Below are 24,491 nucleotides of genomic sequence, written 5' to 3'. Positions count from 1 at the left end.
GAAAGAGCATTGAAACTGAGTCCAAAAATCTGAGTACGGTTTAGGCAAGGAAGGGACTACGTAAAAAGCTCACATTCGTGGTTGTAACATAACGTGGTGGGAGCCTAATAGCATCTACTTTCTTAAATGCCTGCTTTCCTTAGAAAGGCACTTGGGGGAGAATTTGTTTTACATTCATCAAAAGCAGTTTTATCAGGCTATTGATTATTTCTCAAGCATTTTCATATCTTATCAAGTCCCGAGCCTTGAAGCAATTTTGCAAAAATATCCACTTTCACAAATCAAAGACTGTTACTGTGCTTACCTTTGGATCACACTTATTTATGAGGAAGCCAGGAGCAGGTTTGAATACACACATTTTCAAAACAGGGAAACAAGAATTTAAAACAGGCTGCGTAATGAATTCCTAACTTCCCCCACTGAAATGGTATATAGCTTGCCTTGACAGTCGTTCTCAACCTTTAGCATTGGAATCAGAGATAGGCCGGTTGAGAGGATAGATTTCTAGTTTCTATGCCTTGGATATTACGCTTCTGTCATTTGTGTTTCAAACAAGGATCCCCGGTGATTCAGGTTTAAGTGGTCAGCGACCATACTTTTTTTAAAAAGCCTTAATTTATATAGAAAAATTAATTTTTTGTATCTTGCTAGAATTTAGTTTAACAGACATTCATTCATTTTGTTTTATATAAATTAGGAGGCTTTAACTTTAGGTTACGAAAATCTGATGCCAACTGGCTTAAACAAAGAAGACATTTAAGATCCCTTATTACAGGAAGGCCAGAGCCAAGGTGAACTGTAGACCTGAACTGAGCCAGGGGCTCAAAGATGTTGTCCATCTCAAAGCCCTTCATCCTGAGGCTAGTTCTCCCCTTGTTCGGAAGAGGACTGCATTTGGCACTTGTGGCGCTAAGCATCCTTGTTCATGTCAAATAGGCGAGGGCGAGCTTCTCCCCCAGTAATGGAATAAAAGGTCTCTCTCCTCGGTCTAGTTGGACCGATTTGTCACATGCCCATCTTGAATGAATAGCTGCCGTCAGGCAATACCATGTACGGATTGGCTTCTTGTGGCCCAGCGTGAATGTGTCCAGAGTTTTACAGAACCAGATTTACTGAGTAGAGAACGTTTGTAAGTGGAAGATGAGGCTGAGAGGAGAAAAGGCATCTCAGTCTCTGTTTTTTGTCAGACTTTGGTGCTCTGTGCTCCTTCTGTCATGAAGTCCATGGTTGTGGACCAAGGGACAGTAATGGTTTATGCTGTGCAAGTGGTAACCATAATGGTTCTCTTTATTAATTTTTAAGAGAACAAAACAGTACAAGTGATACGAATAATACATAGTGTAGCATAGCATCTTCACGTAATAAAAGCCCAGTAGATGTTTGCTATTATTATTCCCATTGTTTGTACAGGACCATTTTTAATGAATATTTGCTGATAATCTCTATGCTTCCTTTATATTCCATGCCAGCAAGTTGGGATTTGTACATTAAGCATAAGGGCTTTATCATCAGGTTATCCAGTTGATTTAATTCATGCCTCAGAGATATTTTCATCCACCAAAGACTTTTCTGACTATATCCTTATGATCAAAAGTAGAGTTTCAATTAACTTGTCTTGCTAATTTGCCAAGTAAATTTGCCAAGTAAGTTTGAGTAATTATTGATTTCACTTTGCTATTTAATTTGATTGAGAAGCCACCATGTTTCCTGTCCTTGAAATTATGCTCTTGGCTTCTCAAGAACAGTACCATAAACTCGGAAAACTCAGAACCTCTCAGTGTCAGAAAAGATGAGAGTCTGTTTCTTCCAAATTTTCATGCCAGTGAAGAAATCTCTTCTCTGATCTGAGCAATGACCATTGCTCATCTCTTTGGACACGTCTCCTTGAGCTCTTTGACTCCTGACTCGTGTTTTCTCTCTTCTCAAATCAAACTGCACTTGAAAAGAGAAAATGATTGGCCAGCTATGGGAGGGGGGGGGGTCAGTGGACCAAAATGGGAACGAAAGTAGAAAATTTCTTTTTTGAGCTTTCTCAAGCTTGGCGTTAGTGGGTGTTTCTGAAGCTGAGTGACCCAGTTTTCCTGATGTCCACAGAGAAGCTTCTATTTTTGCAGACAATAACAGGAGAAGCTGCTCTCAGCTTCTGTGATATTGAATAAAATGAGCATCCCTTTGGTCAGAAGTGAGAAGACTCCTGTGACTTACGTGGACTTTTGAGGCTGCTTCATGCAGACCAAGCGGAGGCTTTGCCCAGGGGCTGCAGCCGTCTGAGCTGTGCGGGTGCCAGGCTGGCCTGCTAGGTGCTCCCAAAGAGCAGCAGGCAGCATCTGCTGCTCGGTTTGGGAAGAGACCCCTAACACTTGATGCGCTTCTGGTCATTGCTTAAAGGTAATTGATGATACTGTTATGAGACTGCTATCTGGGAGACTGGTTAGAGGTAAGGTGTTGAATATGCATTGAGATTTAGCCAAAGATAAAGTCTTTAAAGCAGTGATGATTTCCCGCCTCCTCCGTGGCTATTATCTGGAAGGGTTCCAAACTTTTGACACTTAAGTGCTAATCACTGAAAGTCACTTAGAAGGTCCAGCATGAGCCTATATTCCTTCACTCAGCTCTAGAGCAGGAGGGTGACAGAGGGAAGCCGGGCAGCTGCTGTGAGTTAAACCAAGACCTAAACTGGTAGGCCTGGGGGGACCCATGAGAACATTCTCGAAGGTGATGCTGGAAAGGATGCTGGGAAACTGCCACAGGCAGAGGAAGTCCAACTTGGCTGGTGATGAAGTGACGGAGCCAAGTGTCTGGGCATCTCCAAGGAAAAAACAATCAGCTTTGTTGGTCACTCAGCTTTCCTAGGGGCCTCATTTTCAGGAGATGAAGGATTTTCTGTGTTCATTTCAGAAAGTAGGGAGAAAAATCAATTCATTTCAGGGGCATAAATTCAGCCCGCCCATTCCTGGGACCATGACAATAACATTAGAGCATGAACATTTCCACTTTAAGTTATAGCTGAGTAAATGCCTCTGATCCTGCTTTAGGAAAAAGCACCCCATTCTGTATAATCATAGATCCAATTCTATCTGCTTCCCTAAAGACATCTTTGCAGGTTCCTATGGGACAGGATTTTTGCAGCTTTGGTGCCGATCTCAGTGTTTGGCTCATAGCAGTATTTAATAGACATATTTATTTATTCAACAAATATTTATTAAGCACATTCTAGGTTCCAAAAATTGTGCCAGGTACTTAGAATAAAATTATGAATTAGATAGATATGAGTCTTACCTGCACGTCACATATCTGCTGTCTACTCAATGGTTAAAAGAAGGGAGAGAGGGAGGCTGAGAGAGAAAAGGAAGGAAGAGAGAAGATAAAAAGGAAGAAACCCTATGGCTCATTTTTGACCACTAAAAAGGCAGCTGCCATCATGTTTCTGTATCTACTTGGCCACTGGTATCCTGGTGAGAGTCATGACATTACTCTCTAAGGGACTAATGGCTTAACCATCTCCTAGAAAGTAATCAAGTTCAGGGTCATAGTTTAAAAAACCAAAAGCCCTGGTAGATGAAAAAAGAAATTGCTTTAAATCTTTCCTTCCTACAGTCTTTTTTCGTCTGGTTATTTTAGAGCAGGATCTTGCCCATTGTTGTATCAGTGCCTTTTAAAAGCCTAAAGTGACTTGCAGTGATTTGCAGCAGTGGAATTCAGTGCTAGTGGAAAAAAGGAAATGTGCTTAGAAAACCTGCAGGAAATGAGAAATATGATTCTTCCCAGTAGTTTGGTGGCCATATCTTAATATTGAGATATTAAGAAATATTAAGATATGGCCACCAAACTATTGGGAAGAATATGCTAGTCTGTCTTTTAAAGATGCTTCATTTTTTTTCAATGTTATCCTTTTATAAAAACAAAAAATGATACACCCAAGTGGTGTGCCATTTTAGACTCAGTTTACTGAAGGAAGTTTAGGAGATTGAACTGGTTCATTCTCGTTATTCTTTTGTATTATGTGCTCTTTACTATTCCCTAGTATGTTTTGTTTGAATATTAATCTGGGGGGTAGAAATGCACTAACACTAAATCTAACGGGTTTTGATGTTTTAGATCCTCTCTCAGGAATGAACTTTGTGTAATCGATTATGTTAACAATGACTATGAGAAACTGCAGTTAAGACAAATTGGCTACATGAACATCATCTTGAATAAATATGTAGATTTATTAAGTGTTTCTGATAGTTAAGGACTTAGGGATAAATCTATTAATTAAAAAGAAGAATCTACTGCCCACCCCCAGCATCCTAAGCCGACAGTTCCTCCTGATAATGTAATACAACCCCTTTGGGAAATCTCCTGCCAGCTCCCTGCCCTCAAGGGGATTACAGTTGAGAGATTTCACACAGATTTGTCTTAGACCATCCTCTTATCTAATTATCTATTCGTTCGGAATAGTAACACTGAGGAAAGACGTTTCACTAATGTTCCTGGGAGATGTGTCTATATGAACATTAGAGGACAGTTCTTTCAAATCTTTGTATTGTGGCTCTTAATCTTGGGAGAAATATTTCTGCCCCAGAATTGAGAATTCACATTACTGTGTTAACTCCTATGTTAGTGAACTTGCTGTGTGTTTTTGCCTTTGTTCTGTAGTAGAAATAGAAGATAGACCTCTTAACAGGTCTCCTGTGAGGGAAGGATCATTGGTAAGCATTATTGATTAATAATCCATCAAAAGTGGTCTTAGAATAAAACCAAAAATGTAACAAAGTAATTAAAGGGCTGATCTGACTTTTCACCTGATTTTTAACCTGGTAGAATGTTGACAAAAACTAATTAATATAGAGATTTTGTTGAGTAAAACTCATTTATCAGATCTTTTCAGAAAATTCTGTACAAATGAGTTATTCCAGTTAAATGAATTTTCCTCTTAAAGGAAAAGACATGGACTGGATTTGAATCTCAGTTTCACTCCCCGAGGGCTGTTTGATTTTGGGCAAGTTATTTGAGCTCTCAGAACTTCAGTTCTTCAGTCTCTAAAAGAAGATAACAGTACCTGCTTCACCTGCCTGTTAAGAGGATTGAAGAGGGTAGTGGAAGATGCTTTTGCACATGAAGACGTATAAATAAATATCAGTTCCTCCTTGCTGCCTTAAACACCAACACATTTCCTGCTTTAATCATGTTGAAAAAGTTTGAGGATGTATCATATACTTTTCCATCGCTTTAGCCAGAATATATAAAAGATAAACAAGACTTAAAAAACAAAAAATCATTAGCGGCTATGCTGTCATACGAAGTCATCCCCAAGAGCCATGGACATTTGTTGAGTGACTTTCCCTTTTACTAAATAACCAAGACCGAAAAAAACTTTGAGCTCTTTCTGCTTTTTTTGTAGTTGTTTTGAAACAGTTTTATGTCACCCTGTCAGCGATTATTCATTGCAGTTATTAATTACCCCTCTCTCTCCTGTTCCTTCACTTCTAATCTGTGTCCTTTCTCAAGTCATCATAAATCATCTTAGAAGCATGCTTTAAAAAAACACAGTTCGGCTCTGTTTCTGTGCACTGTGCATCTTTGAGGCACTGATTTTTGTACGTTCTGGACAGGGTTTTTTTTCAACCTCTTGATTTGGGATCATGCTTTGGATAGCTGCTACCTGATATCTTAGTACGTAAGCTGCTTGGGTTAGCCACTGGGTGTTTTGATGACACTGGTAATTGAGTTCAATGTTACAGTAACCCTTGTTCTAGGGATGAGTTTTAACTTGAGGTCTCCAGACCATTCAAGAAACCCAAAGTCCATCCATCAACAGGCTTCAGGGAATTTGTTACCCCACCGGAAACTGTGCAAAGTTTATATGCTTGCCCATATGTGCTTTTTTCTGGAAAGAGTATTCATAGTTTTTATTTATTGTTCAAGTGGATTCCTGGCACATGAAGACTCAGAGCCTGTGGTAAGCAGCATTTGGAAGTCTGACACTGGAAAGCTTTGAAACCTGAATTCTAGACCTAGTTTCCCAACAGTCCTCAAATCTCCCCAGGAAGCTGGAAAGCCATTGGGTTCCTTTGACTTGATTTCATTATCCACCAAAGTGTTTGTCAGAGGGAGGTTATAGGGAGAAACATCTCTACTTGCAATAGGCATTATTGCAAATAAATACTCCCATACACCAATTCTAATTTGAAATCGTACCTGTGAAAATGAGAGTTCAACCGTCCTAAGGAATGGAATACGCTTCCACTTAGAATCCTAACCAGGTTCCTTAGTGGGCAATCCTCCACCATGCCCGGGGAGCACGTTGTTCTGAACTGTCTTTTCAAAGATGTTTGTATAGTGAGCAGCCTTGGAAGACAGTGACTCCTGCTGGAGCAGAGGACAGGTTTTATTTATTGTTTCCTATAATAATGTCTCCCTCTGGGGCAAAGTGTGGGTGGATTTGCTTGCAGCCTGTTATAAAAAAAAAGTGGGGATCCGTAAGCTTGGGATTCCTTAACGGTGACACAAACTTACTGAGTTTACTGCGTCAGCCCCTGTGGGATGGATTCTTCACCAGATGGGACACTCATGCTGGTTGCTGTGCTGAGGGTAATAATCCAGTCCCCCATCTCCAGTCCAGAAGTCTCCTAGCTTTTGCCAGCATCCATGAAAGTGGGGCAGGCTAACTTGTTAGCTTACAAGTAGAATAAAATCTCAGCCTCTTCAAAGTTCTTAAGACCACTGTTCCGATGCCTGTCATTCATTTAAAAATACTTTCGAATAGACAGACTGAGATGTGTGTGTGAGTTATAGGAAGTCACAGCTCAGGTTCAAATCCAGAGTGGAAACTCAAGGCTACTATGACCCATATCTCGACCAACACCAGAAGCCTCACTATTAGTATAGCCATGGTCAGAAATGGATTTTAATAGGGGAATTGGTGTTTTATTATTAAAACTGGTGTTTTAATGGTGGAATTGGATTTTAATGGTGGAATTGGCGTTTTACTTATTAGCATGATAAATGTTAAAAATGGACTGTCATCGGTGAAATTAAAGATATTCAAGATTATGGATTGGCTTTAAGAGCTAGAGATACTCCCTGTACTTACAGGAAAGGATTTAAACAGCCATCCAGGCATATAGCCATTATTGTAAGTCTGAAAGATATTTAAAATATTTAACAACCAGTATGTCATGGGCCCTGACTAATCCAAACCAAAACAAAGGCTGGAGCAGGCTCCCAAGGGGCCCTGCTCGGCCAAGCACTAGCTTTTTTACTCCTGGGACATAGGATTCCCTAGGGTTCCCTAGGTCAGAGGAGCGAGGGGCCAGTGGGGCATGTGGAGAACTTGGGGCAGTGGCTGTTTATGCACCAGTACAGTGATACATATTTTCGTATTTTGAACAATGAGAACAGCTTTACTACAGCATTCCAGCTGTGCCCGTTCTGTCCTTAGGAATGGCAGTCAAAGCTTGATCATCCCTAAGGACTCCGTTTCTAGTCTTTGGTTCAGAGGATTTTGGGTTATTTGTTGCCAGAAGGAACAGAATTCTTCCCGAGACCTTGCTTCATTTGCCTCCAGTGTGTCTTTCATGCAAGATGGTAGCCCAATCACTTAAAACAATAGGGAGCTAGGATGTAACTAGCTGTCAGAACAGGTTGCTGAGCTGACTTGTGCCTGCTGTTTGATAAGTGTTTGTTTAACAAGTGTCGGTATGTGTAGCAGGATGTGGTCTGAGACTTGCTTTCATTATAACTTGGAAATGAGGTTGTTGGAGATTAGCTACGGAGTCTCAAGGTTGTGCTTGACCAAACTGGATTAAGTCCGTTCCCAAGAGCTACCTTACAAGCAAGGAGCGATCATCAAGGGAACCTTCTGGACTGAGGGCAGCTACCCAAGATCAAAGCAGCCCTTGCGGCCACGCATTTCCATTTCACTGGATACAGAGACTATATTCAGAGGCTGCTCGGTGGCTGATGAAAGCGTGACAGGTGCAAACGGGAGGGTAGATAAAATGCCATCCGGCTGGAAACCGGCACCTCTTCACGTGGGATTGTTGGAAGATTGGCGGCAGGCACAGGCCACACTGGGAAGCAGCAATTAGAGACAGCCTGGGTCCTTTCACACTCGTCCATGAGTCAAAGGAGCTGAATTTCAGGTAGTTTCAGCCTTTATAAATGGCAGCTATAGAAAGAAACCAAAGGATAATCTTTATCGCCAGGCACTGAATAAGGCACCGCTAGTTATCTCAGCCACCTCCACATGGAGTTGGGATTCTGTGTCAGTTCACAGCATGAACACAAAGGCCAGTGGTACACATTCTGTGTATGGAGCCAATGTGTGTGCCTTATCGTCTGAACAACGGCATTATCTCTAGTGAAACTTTTAGGGTGGATCCGGTGCTAAGGGGCAAGAACTCATAAACAACCGCGCCAGCAGAGACTCAGCTGGCCAGACTGGACAAAACGTAAACCGTCTTTATGGGTAAATCGTGCAAATGTATAGTAGCAAAACTATCCACCGGGCCATGGAACAGAGGTCCATTTGATTGCTGTGATCATAAGAATTCAGTTACTGCTCCACTCACCCTACTTTTCTGAACTTCACCTGAAATTTAATCACTTTTCTGAAGGCACCGGGGTATTTTTATTTCTCTTGCTATTCCTCTGTTTTGTGGGAATGCTGTGTAGGCAAGGCATCTCTGCCACCGTTTTCGTGGTTATGTGATTCTGACAGGGGTTTCAGGATAAGATGATGCAGGGCCCTGATTTAGTGTAGAGTTTAGGAGGAAGGACCCTGGATGGCTCTGACATGAAAGGAAGCAATGAGCAAGTTTGGTGTGGTACACAGGGGAAACCCCTGGGAGCCCAGGTGTGAGTGGAAGTGAAAAAGCATCTGTTCCCAGGCAGCCATGCCCAGCAAAGTCACCTGGTGTTCTAGTTCTCAGAGCTTCCAGTTTCTCTGATGAACCCATCTCGGCTCTGTTCTCTATCCCACATAACACTGCTCCTTTTCTGTGAAATTGTGATTAAATATATATAGCATAACATTTACCATTTTAATCATTTTAAAGTATACAATTCAGTGGCATTCAGTACATTCACCATGTTGTGCAACCATCCACACTGTCTGTTTCCAGAGCTTTTTCATCATCCCAAATAGCATCTATACCCATTAAATAATAACGCTCCATTATCTCCTACCTCTAGCCCCTGGTAACCACTCTGCTGCTTTCTGTCTCTATGAATTTGCCTCTTTTAGGTACCTCATGTGAGTAGAATCATACAATATCTGTCCTTTTGTGTCTGGCTTCTTGCACGTAGCATAATATCTTCAAGGTTCATCCGTCTTGTAGCATTCACCCCTTTTTAAGGCTAAATAACATTCCACTGTGGACGGACCACGTTTTGTTTATCCATTCATCTAACCCTGCTCATTTGTATCTAGAGCTGTTTTCACACTAGTGATTTACTTAAATGGACATGAAGTCCATATGTCTAAATGTACTGGTTTGCTGTTAAAAGAGGTTGTTGCTTTGCTTTTTTTCCCCTGACAACTTTGTAATGATTGCTTTAGCTATGTGAAATTAACTTTAAATGTGCAAGCAGGTAATTGCGTAGTGCAGAGACTTATTACCCAAATAGGACTAGATTTTTGGTTAAGAATAACCCAGCATCAGCACCCCGCTTTAGATTGGGACCTGGGAAATGTTCCATTATAAACAAAGAGAGACTCTCCTACTGAAGAGAACACGTTCAAAGGTCTGGGAAAGTCACTTTAGTCTGCCAGGCCACAGAGTCCTCATCAGTGAAATACAGATGACCTAGATCGAGAATCCACAAACTATGAGAGAAATCTGTTCTGCCTGTTTTTTAAATAAAGTTTTATTGGAACACATTTATGCTCGTGTGTTTACTCTGTGTCTGTGACTGCTTTTGACCTAAAATATTTACTCTCTGGCCCTTTTGAGAAAAAGGTTGCCAACCCTTGATCTAGATGGTCCTTTTCCAGTATCCCTTTGACTCTAAAATCTGTGATGATGTGCTAGGTGGCAGAAGGAGTGAAGAAAGAATAAAGTCAAAAGGACACAGAAGTGGAGGTTGATGCACTGGCTCTTGACGAGGCTTGAATGTAAAAATGCCTCTGCCTGTTCAGGTTTAATCCCTTTACTGTAGTCCTCATTCCTCCCGCCTTCCTGTCTTGCCTCAAGCACACACGGCTGGAGCTGCCTGGGGACGACTTTGATGGCACATAAAAATCCCTATGGGGCTTCGCTGGTGGCGCAGTGGTTGAGAGTCCGCCTGCCGATGCAGGGGACGCGGGTTCGTGCCCCGGTCCGGGAGGATCCCACGCGCCGCGGAGCGGCTGGGCCCGTGAGCCACGGCCGCTGAGCCTGCGCGTCCGGAGCCTGTGCTCCGCGGCAGGAGAGGCCACAACAGTGAGAGACCCGTGTACCGCAAAAAAAAAAGAAAAAAGAAAAAATCCCTATGGTCTTTCTCTTCTGGAGCACATGCTCAGCGTGTGTGAAATCCTTCTATATATCAGTTGGAAAACCCTTTTCCTTCGGTAGGAAGAAAAGAGTGTATAACCCCTGCATCTTCCCACGCCCAAGGAATTTTGTGGAGGAAAATCGGTCCTCTGTGCCCACGTGCTGCTCTGTTCTCCCCCGGGGAATGTCCTGGAGAAGACAGAGCCCTGTGCTCAGCTTCCTGGGTGTCCTGCACACATATCCCTCCCAGCTGCCGTTTCACAGCATTTCATGATCCGTGCTAAAATGTCCTCCTTATTTAGGTGGAATAAATCCACAGGCTGTTTGTTTCATTGGCTGTCATGTTTTAATTACACAACAAAAATTGTCATTATGCAGATTTCTCATGTTGCATGCCATATTTTACCAATGTATTGAGTTCTTGCTCTCTGTACTTACAAGTATAAAATTCTCCCACTGGTTTTATTTTATTTTTATTTATTTATTTATTTATTTATTTATTTCGGTACGCGGGCCTCTCACTGTTGTGGCGTCTCCCGTTGCGGAGCACAGGCTCCGGACGCACAGGCTCAGCGGCCATGGCTCATGGGCCCAGCCGCTCCGCAGCATGTGGAATCTTCCCGGGCCGGGGCACGAACCCGCGTCCCCTGCATCGGCAGGCAGACTCTCAACCACTGCGCCACCAGGGAAGCCCTGGTTTTATTTTTATTTATTTATTTATTTTTGGCCATGCCACACAGCTTGCAGGATCTTAGTTCCCTGACCAGGGATTGAACCCCAGGCCCACAGCAGTGAAGTGTGAAGCCCTAACCACTGGACCGCCAGGGAACTTCCCTCCCACTGGTATTATATGCAGATCCTCAATCTATGATGGGATTACATCCCAATAAACCCATCGTAAGTTGAAAATACCCTGAGTTGAAAATGGATTTAATGCACCTAACCTACCTAACACCAGAGCTTAGCCTAGCCTACTTTAACGTGCTCAAGAACACTTACATTAGCCTACAGTTGGGGAAAGTCATCTAACATAAAACACTTTTTTATAATAAAGTGTTGAATATCTCATGCAATTTATTGAATACTGTACTGATAGTGAAAAACAGAGTGGTTGTAAGTATATCGGTTGTTCACCCTCGTGATCACCTGGCTGACTGGCAGCTGTGCTCACTGCCCAGCATCAAGAAAGGGGATCAGACTGCACATCACTAGCTCCTGGCAAAGACCAAATTCAAAATTCAGAGTACGGTTTCTACTGAATGTGTATTGCTTTCATACTATCATAAGGTCAAAATATTGTAAGTCAAACCATCGTAAGTCAGGGACCATCTGTATACGTATATATATGTATATGTGTGCGTGCACATATATATTTGTGTATACATCTACATATATAAACTTTTATATTTATTTTGTTTTGGTTTTGAAATGATTTCAGATTTATAGAAAAGTTGCAAAAATAGTACAAAAACTTCTCATATACTCTCTGCACCCAGATTCCCTTCATGTTAAGTGTCGCCATATTTGCTTTGTCCTTCCCCCCCTCTGTCTTGCTCCATTATCTCTCCCTCAGACAGGAGGCCCCATGCCTGGATACTTAAGTGAATAATTCCTTAAAATAACATTCTTTTATGTAGTAGTAAAATTATCAAAATTAGGAAATTAACATTGATACAATACTTTAATCTACAGATTGATAAGTGTGATTATAAAATTACGCGTGAGAGAGATGGAATTTATTTTTCTCATAACGGGTATTGTTTGTTCTAGACTTTATTTCTACTTCATGGTTTTCCATTTTCAGAAAATAACAAACATAAAGTAGTATTTTAATTCTCCAGATGCTCAAAAGGTTTTTTGAAAAAGCTTGCTGTCCAAATCTACACTCTGATATTAGAATTTAAGATTCCAGAAAGTATTCATAATAAAAATAAAAGTGATAATAATAAATCATAATGTCTTTTCTCCCCTGATGTATAGTTTGGGGTCAGAACGACTGAACCTTATATCAAGTCCAGCTGCTGTTCTGGATGTCCTGCCTTTTCGTGAATTAGAGCAGCTGTGTAAGTGTGGGACCTCAGATAGGTACTGTCTAGTAAATCCCTAAGTTGATGATGGCTAGCACTGTTTCCATGGGAGACGGCAAATAGTACCTGGGAGAACTCTTTTTTTCTTTATTTCTCAGGTCCTCACCCTAAAGGTGAAGCCAAAAACACGTCTATAGGGACAAGAGAGACACAACAGAGCAAATTAAAATTATGGCTCTTTAACAAAATCTTTGTGGGAATCCAGAAGAGAAGTTTATGCCATTGAATAGAATAGAATTAATGTGTAATTCAGAAGGTTTTTTTCCCCCTGAAACCTGAGACCCATGTAACATGAACTCATATTTGAGTACAGTGCTTGCACAGCAGTCATTTCCCATCACGTACTCGTCTGGCCAGCCCTATCAAAATTGACTGTAACATATCTCCTTAGACGCAGTGCTGTTATGAGCACTTTGCAGAAACATATCTTATCTTTTTCAGAGAGTAAATCCCTGCTCCCTTGGACGTGCAGGTTATGGAGAGTACTTACAAATGCCGTAGCTTGAGTGTGTCAGCTCTTACCAGTGGACACATATGTGTTATATGCTAACTCTTTACATTCCTGGATACCTTCGTGGAGAAAGTAGGGCAGGCAAAGAAGGTGGAGAGTCTTTTAAGAGTCTATTTGTAGAAGTGGGTCCAGTGCTCCAAGCTAGACCCTTGTACGCGGAGATGTACTATGTGTTTGGGGGGAAAGGTACCATTCAACTCCCAGGAGAGTTCAAATCCAACTGTCCAGTCCCCTAAACCTGGGAACGAAGGGGCAGGAGAGATAGAAGATACAGTCAGCCTCACTCATGAGAGTCAAGAGCAGAAGTTCTTGAGGAGAAATGCTGGGTCTGTCCACTGTGCCACACTCTGGAAACAGGAGGCATGAAGGTGGCCTCCGCTGCCTGGGGCACTCTGTGCAGACTCAGTGCTCAGTCTCTGGGGCGTTCTACCATTGCACGTCCCTCCGTGCTATCTACTCTTGGGAAGCGCCCATGGGGTGCTGAGATCCCATTACTGAGATCTGCTTGTGGACAGTACCTCCTAGAGTACATCTCAGGGAGTACAGTGTAAATGGTGCCCTGAAGTTGTGTCCAGGACGACCCGGGTCAGCAATGTGAGTTTATGCTTCTCGTCCTAAACAGACAGAAACAAGCAAAGAGCGTTAAAATGAGCCCCATCTCACAAACTATCTTCCCTCAGCCTTTTTGCCCAGCGATCAAGTTTGAGTTCCACTCTTCGCTTTTCAGACACAGGTGTCATTTTAACTCCTTGTTCCATTAAAAGTTTGAATTAAAGCTTTTGTGTGTTTTAGGTCAAATGTTTAAAACCTGTTGTTGTTGTTTTTCACTAGCAACACCTCTGTTCGGTAACTTCCCAAAAGAACAAAAGGAATTGGTCCCACTACAGATTCTTTTGTTCTTGCTTTGAATGCACAGGGCAGACAAGATGGTCTGAATATGAAGAGGTAGGAAGGAATTTTACCCAAGAGGAGAGACTTCCACCCATGGTATTTGAGAATACAAAAGGTGGGCTTCCCTGGTGGCGCAGTGGTTGAGAGTCCGCCTGCCGATGCAGGGGACACGGGTTCGTGCCCCGGTCCGGGAAGATCCCACATGCCGCGGAGCGGCTGGGCCCGTGAGCCACGGCCGCTGAGCCTGCGCGTCCGGAGCCTGTGCTCCGCAGCGGGAGAGGCCACAACAGTGAGAGGCCCGCGTACCGCAAAAAAAAAAAAAGAATACAAGTTTTTTTCTCTACAGATCCCTCCACCTTCCTGTCTTCATTATTTGTACAGCAAAAGGGATGAAATCTGACATGCCTGCTTCTTGTCTACACAAACTTTGCATTGATATCGTTACATGCTGAAAAACTTTAAATGTTACAGATGAAAGGTATTCTGCCTGATAAGTGAAGGCAGTCAGCTTATATCTGGACTCAGGCACCTGTGGCCACAAGGCTGGGAACTCAGCAGTGACCCAGTGAGGAAAGAAGTGAGCTGGGATCGGGCAGGGCTCAGGTTCAAATGCAGAGCATGGGGAAGGTCGAAGACACAGGGAGGTTTGCGTTGGACAGCATCAGTCAGAGGGCAGGACTACCTGAGGGACCCTGTTTTGTGCTTAAATGAGCACTGGGACAGCAGGAGGCACTGTGGCAAAGTCTCTGGGTATGAGGATGGTACGATGGCCAGGGGTTTACAGGCAGAGGGGAGCTGGAGGGTGCCCAGGGCCTGGAGCCCTTTCTCAGCTCCACTCCGACGGGGGCAGGTCAGAAACATCCAGTTTGAGAGCGTGCCCATAGCCAGTTATCACCCAGGAAAAATCAATTATCTGAATTTGATCAAGCAAGCTTATTGGACCCCACTGCCTCACATCCTCTAGGGGAATGGGATTGCCAAGAGAGTGCCAGTTTGGTTTCATTGGCCCTGAAATTGGGAGAGCCAAGTCTGCAAGATGCAGGCCTTTAATAACTAGAATTGTGCAAGGTAGACACGGGTGCATGGAGTCTTCTAAGGAGACTGGTAAATTCAAAGATGCAAAATATCTTTTTTTTTTAATTTTTAATTTATTTTATTTACTTTTTATACAGCAGGTTTTATTAGTTATCTATTTTATACATATTAGTGTATATATGTCAATCCCAATCTCCCAGTTCATCCCACCACCACCACCCCCGATCAGTTTCCCCCCTTGGTGTCCATACGTTTGTTCTCTACATCTGTGTCTCTATTTCTGCCCTGCAGACCGGTTCATCTGTACCATTTTTCTAGGTTCCACATATATGCATTAATATACGATATTTGTTTTTCTCTCTCTGACTTACTTCACTCAAAATATATCTTATTTCTCTGTGGCATGTAAGTTCTAGCAGAGACAAATGGGGACAATGTGATACAGATCTTCCTAAAACATATCTGAGCACACAAAAAAGTTTTGGAACTGACTCAAGTTCAAATTCAAGCTTCCTCATTTATTTGAGATACTGGGCCAGTGACTTATCTTGCATGTTAACTCGGTGTCTTCATCTTCAAAATGGGAATGATATTGGGAAAGTATAAACAGATTTGCTTCTCTAATTTCTTGAATGCGTCATAGGCAAAAATGGTTAAATGAGATGCCACTTCTAAACTGTTTAGCACCTGGCTCACAGGCTGTCCATGACAGCTATTATATAATTATTAATTTCAGATCTCTGTTCTCAGCACAGGTATAGTGTCTGATAGCCATTCACACCACAAATATGTATCAATTGTCTGCTGTGGTCCAGGCATCATTGTACTGAGCTTTGGGATACAGGAATGAGACAGGCAGTCTCATGGTAGGCTCTGAAAGAGTAATCAAATAAAACTGATCACTGGAATTTCATTGTTATTTGTAGTAAAGCTGGGTTCTTTGTACCTTTTCTTCTGTCTCTGTTACTAACAGGAGATGCACTAAAAACTAATTTGAGGCACCCTAAAGAATCAGCCACACCTCTCCCAGCCATCTTCTCCCTGGGGCTGCCCTGGAATGCAGCCACAGAACCTTTTCCCATTGATTTTGCAGGTGGCTGTGGTTTGCTGCTTTCTGTCCCATTAACCTCTATTTTATCTGTCAAGAGTGGCATTCCCCGTCGTTGAAAGCAGCAGTTTGCCAACCCAGTGTGCTTGAGAAAGTTTAACAGATTTGCTTCTCTAATTTCCTGAAAGGATAACAGACAAAACTTGCCCTCTAGCAAAATGCTTTCGGTTTGCATTAAAATAACAAGAATTTTTTTGCCACGACAGCGGAAGTGAGAGGCCAGGGAAGAGTGGTCCCGTATTTCCTGGTTTCCTTTGGTTCCGTTACTACTCATGGACTACAGTAAGGTTTAAAACATATTAACTTAAACATCTGCTCTTTCCTAATAGCCTAATGTACTCAGAAAGACTTTTCCTCCTATTACTGTAAAACACAGTGTTAATTTCTTATTATTGAGCGTGTGGGTTTTAACAATGGAAGGAATCATGCTGAGAAAGAAGAAAAATCTTTTTTCTCCTTTGAAGAAATTCGAGGTACATTTACATTTATAGTTTCATGAAAAAAACTCCCTTTTATATCTAGTTAATTTTGTTAACTGAATTTCTAACAGACGTGTGTAAAATATACAAGGAATGGCTTCAAAATAACGCAACTGATGTGAGTGATACTCAAGAATCAGTCTTACTAGAACATAAGTTTTGTAAAACCAAAGATGCTGTCTGTCTTGTCCCCTCATTGGTCTCCTGTAATATCGCAACACAAAGAATAGGTGCTCAAGACTTACCACTGGATGTTGACTATCTCACATGTCTATACACCAGTGTCGATGAACATTTGAAGAGGAAGTCTTCAGGCTTCCAGCTGTCAAACTCTGGAGGTGGTCACACCCAACCCCATCTCTTGCTTACATGCACAGTGGCATCCATCTCTTATTTGAGTGATACTTTAACGAGACCCAAATCTGCTTACGTTTCTCCATTACATCTCCCATCCCCCTGGTGCAAATACACTCTTCCCTGGCCTCCCACATTCAGGCTTGGCTAGGCCCTGCTCATCTGCCAGGTCTCAGCTTAAATTTCACTTCTAATTTAAGGCTCTCCTTCACGGACCTCACTGTATAAAAGTCCTTGTGATTTGCTGTCTTAGCATCCCGGATGTTTTTTCTTCAAAGCACATATCACAATTATCATTATATAAATATCTAAGCAATTATTGTTTAATACACCTTTGACTAGACGATGGCTCCTTGATAGCAGGGGCTGTATTTATCTTTTTCCAAAGTAGATCCCTAGCATCCAGTGATTCCTAGTTGGAGTGGGCGGTTAAAAAATATTTGTTGTGGGAGATTGGGCCTGACATATACACACTACTATATATAAAATAGATAACTAATAATAATCTGCTGTATAGCACAGGGAACTCTACTCAGTACTCTGTAATGGCCTACGTGGGAAAAGAATCCTAAAAAAAAAAAAAAAAAAAATGACCTATATGGGAAAAGAATCTAAAATGGATTGGATATATGTATAACTGATTCACTTTGCTGTACACCTGAAACTAACACAACATTGTAAATCAACTGTACTCCAATAAAAGTTTTATTTTAATTTGTTGAATTTATGGAAGAATTGAGGGAGGGAGAGAGGGTGGGAAGAAGGGACTCAAGAATCAGGGGATGGATGCCTTAGTGCTTCTTTAGATTTGCCTAGATTTTATTGACGCATCTTGCTCTTACTACACTGATCCTGACCTTTTTTTTTTTTTTTTTTTTTTTGCGGTACCCGGGCCTCTCACTGTTGTGGCCTCTCCCGTTGCGGAACACAGGCTCCGGACGCGCAGGCTCAGCGGCCATGGCTCACGGGCCTAGCCGCTCCGCGGCATGTGGGATCTTCCCGGACCGGGATACGAACCCATGTCCCCTTCATCGGCAGGCGGACTCTCAACCACTGCGCCACCAGGGAAGCCCGATCCTGACCATTTTTTGTTTCTCTGAAGATACGTGTGTGTGTGGTGTATGCTTTTGTGTATTTTTTTGAAGTTAGATTGATGGGGTGGCCATATTTCTATACAATCCAAAATACCAGAATAAATCCTTATTGATTTAATAATGATTTATTTTATCAATTACTTAGCAAACCAACGTCTTCGTGTCTGAAATAGAGGAATAATTTTCTTTTAAATCACACCGATCATTAGTTGCTCATTTTGGATCTTAGCCAGTTGCTAAACTTAAACCACAAAATGTGTACATCACACACATAAACTAGCACGTGTGTGTAATTAGCAGCAAGATTGTGTAACATCCTCAAACATTTTCTATGATAGTACACTTTTTAAGTACCTTTATTTGGTGTCCTACCTTTCCATTTTCGTATGATGGACAGTTGGTCTGCTGAGTTGACTACATGTTTTATGACACAAACAAGAAAGGCTCCAGAAACATAACAGTTATTAGAAATGGCACATACACACTTATCAAGGCAAGGAGTTGGATTGGCCCTGGGAAGATGGTAGCATAGCGAGGATGTGCTGCAGGCTGTATCCTGGCTCTGGGTGTTTCAGGGCATGGCAGGGCTTGGGTGGGTAGGTGGCTGGGTTAAGCCTCTAACAACTGAAGAAACTTCACAAACCCTTATCATGTTAAAGAAAAACAAGAAAGACTGTTCATTTGCTCTTCTCTGAAATTGGGTTCCCCAGAGCCGAGACCCTGAGATGAGGATTCCTGTCCAAGGGATCAAGGAAATGAGCCGAGGAGAAACCAGTAGGAAGTGGGAAAGCAAGATAGTGAAAGCGTAGACACGAAGCGAGGGTGCAATTTCAGGTGAGGTCCCAGCCTCAGTCTGGACTCTTACGAGCTCTGGAACATTCATGCCACAGCAGAGTTTGTCCCACCTGGAGGCAAGAAGGAGGGCTTTCAGACTCCTGCACCAGCCCGTCAGTGGCTACCAGTCCCGCCAGGGGTACGTCAACTTTCTGAGAGTTGGAGCAAAGTGGCCTCCCAGCTCACGGGTCCTCTGAAGACGGTTGCAAGTATAAGCTGTTAGGAGCAAAGTACAGTCAGTAGCTGATGGATGAGAGCCCAGAACCAGCAAAGGGATCCAAAGGAATTGGGTGGAGCATCTGCACCATCTGCTACAGCAACCCTGCCAGTTCAGAGCCCCTAAGATTTAAACTTACGCTATTTTATTGACTTTTCTAGAGGAGAGAAGTTATACTGTCTTTCCTGGGTTCTCTGATAGTCAATGCTTTAGTAGCTTTTTTTTTTTTTTTAATCTTTATTTAACACACGTGGCTGCTGTTACATACACTTATTTTTTTTTTTTTTAAAGAAGATGTTGGGGATAGGAGTTCATTTCTGTGCGTGGGCTTTCTCTAGTTGTGGCGAGCGGGGGCCACTCTTCATCGCGGTGCGCGGGCCGCTCACTGTCGTGGCCTCTCTTGTTGCGGAGCACAGGCTCCAGACGCACCGGCTCAGTAGTTGTGGCTCACGGGCCTAGTTGCTCCGTGGCATGTGGGATCTTCCCAGACCAGGGCTCGAACCCGTGTCCCCTGCATTGGCAGGCAGATTCTCAACCACTGCGCCACCAGGGAAGCCCACATACACTACTATTAAATAGCCTCACCAACTACTTTTTCTTGAGTGAGTGTCCAGTAATTAATAAAGAATTATGTACTCCACTTTTCATGTTAGGTCGTGGAAGATCAACACCTTATTATTAATGAACAACTGATTGTGTTCTGTGTTATGAGCCTTGTACTGAATAGACTGACCACAGATTTTGCTGACTTTTTGGTTCTAAACCACCTGCCATCTCTGAGCTACCTATTAATTCTCCCTCCTAGATTCGTTTAGTCCAGCTAAAGAATAATTCAAAATGGAGATTATTCCCAAGACTCACAGCCACATTAGCCTATGGTTATCAGAAAATCTGGTCCGTGAAGGAGACTCTGTTACCCTTGAAAAGACTGATTCTATCTGTCAGTATTAATGGAGGTCGTTGTGCCAGTGAGACCCAGCCTGGGGTGGAGATGTGCTCTTTCAGGATCTATTGTCCTTTTAAATTGAACACACTCTGTACAAAGCTATAAATGCACAGTTGGTTTGGGAACTTCTCTCCAGAAGTTCTGTGTCAAATAAGACTGGAGTTACTCTTAAAATCCCATACTTTATTATTGAAAGACTAACTGTCTGCCTACTTTGTTTCCTTTCTTTCTCTCTCTCTTTTACCTTGTCTTTCATTCAGCATTTATTTACTGAGTGCCTACTGTGAGCCAGGCACTGTTGTAGGGGTACAGTAGGGAACAAAATATACAAAGGTCTCCCCAAATTGAAACTTTCATTCTAGTGGGATAGACTGAAGTTAAACACACGCGCACACAATATTTACAAACCATGGCAAGTGCTACAAAGGCAGTAAAGTGAGGTGAAGGAATAGAGTGACTTTGATGAGACAAGTTGCGGGGAGGGCAGGTAGATTCCATCTGAGAAAGCTCCAGCTCTCTAAGGATCTGGAAGTAGAATTTTTTGGGTGGAAGGAATAATGAGTGAGGAGTACTGGAGCCAATAACAAGCCTGATGTGGTCCAGAGAAGACAGCCAGTATGGCCAGAAAGAAGACAAGAGGGAAGGTGGTCGTGAGGTCTGAGAAGTAGGCAGATGCCAGCTCATTCAGGGGCTCACAAGCCTTTGGAAGGAGATTGCATGTGTGAGAAATCATTAAAGGATTTTAAGTAAGAGAGCGACTTAACATGATTGATTTTTGAAAAGATAGCTGCCCTCTTTGCTGTTGATGATTCTATAAATAAAAGCAGGGAGACAGGAAAGCAATGACAGCAGGTAAGACTGCCGGGGGTTGCTGTAGGCACTTGAGGAGTGGAGGCACACAGAATAAATTGTGGAGAGAGATGCAAAGGACTCGTCACTTACTCTACAGGTGAGTCCTTGGGCAGGTTACTGAACTTTCCTTGGCCTTAGTGTCCCCATGCGAATGGTGGGGATGATACTCAGGTACCTACCACGTCGTGTTCTTATGAGGATTAAATGTATTAATATTTGCTCCACGAAAGCTGTTCTACAATTCAGAGCAAATAGTAATCAATCTGTGTTTGCTGTTTCTTAATTGTTATTATTTATTATTGGATATGGAGAGGGAGAAATCAAAGTTGCAGGCTGAACGTATCCTACTGTCTGGTACATAGGTAGTGCCCTAGAGTACTTTTAAGATGTGGAGGCTCTTGGTCTGATTTTGTTGCTATCGACTTATGGTGACTACAAGCCAATGACTCAAGCTTTGCCTCACCTCACCTTCTTATCTGTAAATGGGGCACATGCTAACTACCGCTTCAGGAGACTTCAGTGAAGATAGGAAGTCAAATTGCCTGCTACACCTAACAGTCTTTGTAGTTTTCAATAGAGAAGTTATTAATGAACAAGGTAAAAATGACTGACATGTAAAAAAAAGATATGGTTTTCAAACTGTGGTTTGTGTGTTCAGTGACTGTGAAATCCAAGCATCTGGTTGTATGTGTTTTAGCTAATGTAATGGATAAACAAAAACAAAAGAAAAGGGAGAAAATGGTTGTTGTTGGAGCATTGTCTGATTTCTGATTTTCTTAAGACTGACTAAAAAGGGGATTCAATTAGGGCAGAAAAGACAATGTTGAATGAGAGATATAGAGGACTTCCTTACTGTACATGCAAAAAGAATAACTCGAATGTTGTTTTTAAAAAAAGGATTAATGAATGTGGAAAACTATCCCACTAATTCAAGTAGGATGTTTTGGGTCAGTGAGTTCTTATTCTTAGAACCTGGTACCCAGATTTGAGTCCTGACTCGGAAAGGCACCTCCATTGCTTCAAAGTTTTGGCAGTCGTGGATAAAGATGCTATAAATATCCAGGTGCAGATGTTTGTGTGGACACACGTTTTCAGCTCCTTTAGGTAAACACCAAGGAATGCAACTGCTGGATTGTATGGTAAGAGTCTGTTTAGTTTTCTGAGAAACCACCATACTGTCTTCTAAAATGGTTGTAACATTTCACATTCTTACCACCAATGTATGAGAGTTCCTGTTGCTCCACTTCCTCGCCAACATTTGGTGGTGTCCGTGTTCCAGATTTTGGCCATTCTAATAGGTATGTAGTGGCATATCATTGTCATTTTAATTTGCATTTCCCTGATGACATGATGTGGAGTGTCTTTTCATATGCTTATCTGCCATCTGTATATCTTCTTTGGTAAGGTGTCTGTGGTCTGAGGTGTTTGGCCCATTTTTTAATCAGGTCTGTTTTCTTATTGTTGAGTTTTAAGTGTTTGTATATTTTGGATAACAGTCCTTTATCAGATGTGTCTTTTGCACATTTTTCTCTCAGTCTGCAGTTTGTTTTTTCATTCTCTTGACATTGTCACAGAGCAGAAGTTTTTTTTAATTTTAATGAAGTTCAGCTTATCAGTTAGTTCTTTCATGGATTGTGTTATACCTAGAGTCATTACCATACCCAAGGGCATCTAGATTTTCTCGTATGTTATCTTCTAGGATTTTCATAGTTTTACGTTTTACATTTCAGCCTGTGCTCCATTTTTAGTTGATTTTCGTGAAGGGTGTAAGGTCTGTGTCCAATTTCCCTTTTTTGCATGTAGATGTCCAGTTGTTCCAGCACCATTTATTGAAAATACTGTCTTTGCTTCATTGTACTGCCTTTGTTCCTTTGTTAAAGATCAGTTAACTACATTTATGTGGGTCTGCTTCTGGGCTGTCTATTCTGTTGCATTAGTCTACTTGTCTATTTTTTCACCGATATCACACTGTCTTGACTACTGGAGATTTATAGTAAGTCCTGAATTCGGGTAGTGTCAGTCCTCTAACTTTTCTCTCCTTCAACATTGTGTTGGTTATTCTGGGTCTTTTGTTTCTCCATATGAACTTTAGAATAAGTTTGCTGATACCCACACAACAACTTTCTGGAATTTTGATTAGAGTTACATTGAATCTGTAGATCAAATTGGGAGGAACTGACATCTTGACAGTATTGAGCCTTCCTACCCATGAACATGGAATATCTCTTCATTTATTTAGTTCTTTGATTTCATTCATCAGTTTTATAGTTCTCCTCATAAAGACCTTGTACTGTTTTGTCAGATTTTTATTTACTTATTTCATTTTGCGGGATGCTAATATAAATAGTATTGTGTTTTTAATTTCAAATCCCACTTGTTCATTACTGGTATATAGGAAGCAATTGAATTTTATATATTACCCTTGTATCCTGCAACATTTCTGTTGTCACTTAGTAGTTCCAGGAGGTTTTTGGTAGATTCTTTCACTTTAGCATTATTCTTCAAAGGGACCTCCTCCTTAGAGTGGCCCTTTTGCAGAAACTGTATCTATATTTAGGACTTACCTATATTTTGAATTTTTTTCTAAGGTACCTCATTATGCATATGAGTTTGGGTGATTTAAATCAGAACTAATACCTTCATCTCTCTTACCCTGATTGCTGTTATTCCTCCTTTTCTTCAGCCACGGGAGTGAGCATCGCAGTTGGGGAGAAAAGGTTTCTGTCGCTAGCTAGCAGGAGACATGGGCCTTGAGGTCCTTCTGAAATGCACACAACTGTTCCGGCTTTCTTCCATCATGGGATAAGTTTCATCCCTTGTTATCATTCCAGTTGAGTGAGTGTCACATTTCTAATGAGTATTTCAGTTTCACTGTGGTGCACCAGGAACACACACGCTGGGAGAAATGACAGAACCTCCTGTAAAATCATCCTGATCTGTGCCTGCTTTCTCTCCTTCTCTTGTGTCCCTAGGTAAGTGTGAAATCGGTTGGGCCTACTACTGCACGGGAGCAGGTGCTGCCACCGCCATGCTGCTATGCACATGGCTGGCTTGCTTCTCAGGCAAGAAACAGAAACAGTACCCGTACTGAGATGGAGCCACCAAGAGCAAACAGAGGAGAAGGTGGGCTGAAGGGGCTGGGAGGGACTGAAGCATCCAGCTATTCTCCAAAGGTGGAATAGTGGTTCTAAACCATACAACACTAATGAAATGAAACCCAGTGGAATTAAAAACATTATACCATGTGGAAGGGTTGTGCAAGATTTGTGAAAGAAACGTAGAGCATGGAATGATAGAGAAAAATGGACCAAAGGCTAAAAATATTGCAGGGTGTTGGGTGTTTCTATTCCACAGCGTATTGTTGATGCAGAACACACACATACACAAAACAAACCTATATATGCAGCAAACAAGGATTTTTTTTTTTTTAAGGATGACGACTCAGAGAATCAAAAGGGCTAGCGGAAACAGTATTAGGTTGGGAAGCAGGGTAACGCACAGACGTTCCCAGTAAGTCATGGCACTTCTGAAAGCACACGAGCACATACAGATGTATGCATCCACACACATGCCCATACACAGACATTTAAATTGTTGCACAGTCTGTATGAGAGGTTTGGCAG

At 42.0% G+C, this 24,491-nt stretch overlaps 1 protein-coding gene across 1 annotated transcript in view; it reads left to right on the top strand.

Moving 5' to 3' along the window:
* The window catches only part of LHFPL6 (LHFPL tetraspan subfamily member 6), a 240,793-nt gene extending 216,631 nt beyond the window's left edge, over positions 1–24,162 (top strand). The window contains exon 4 of the mRNA XM_007471668.1: positions 23,841–24,162. Coding sequence (XP_007471730.1) covers positions 23,841–23,959 — 119 coding nt within the window. The 3' untranslated portion in view covers positions 23,960–24,162. The remainder of the gene's footprint in view (positions 1–23,840) is intronic.
* The last annotated feature ends 329 nt before the right edge of the window (positions 24,163–24,491 follow it).

This window comes from Lipotes vexillifer, unplaced genomic scaffold (genome assembly GCF_000442215.2).
Source record: "Lipotes vexillifer unplaced genomic scaffold, Lipotes_vexillifer_v1.1 scaffold470, whole genome shotgun sequence".
Taxonomy (NCBI): Eukaryota; Metazoa; Chordata; class Mammalia; order Artiodactyla; family Lipotidae; genus Lipotes; species Lipotes vexillifer.
This window is presented reverse-complemented; position numbering and strand designations above follow the sequence as displayed.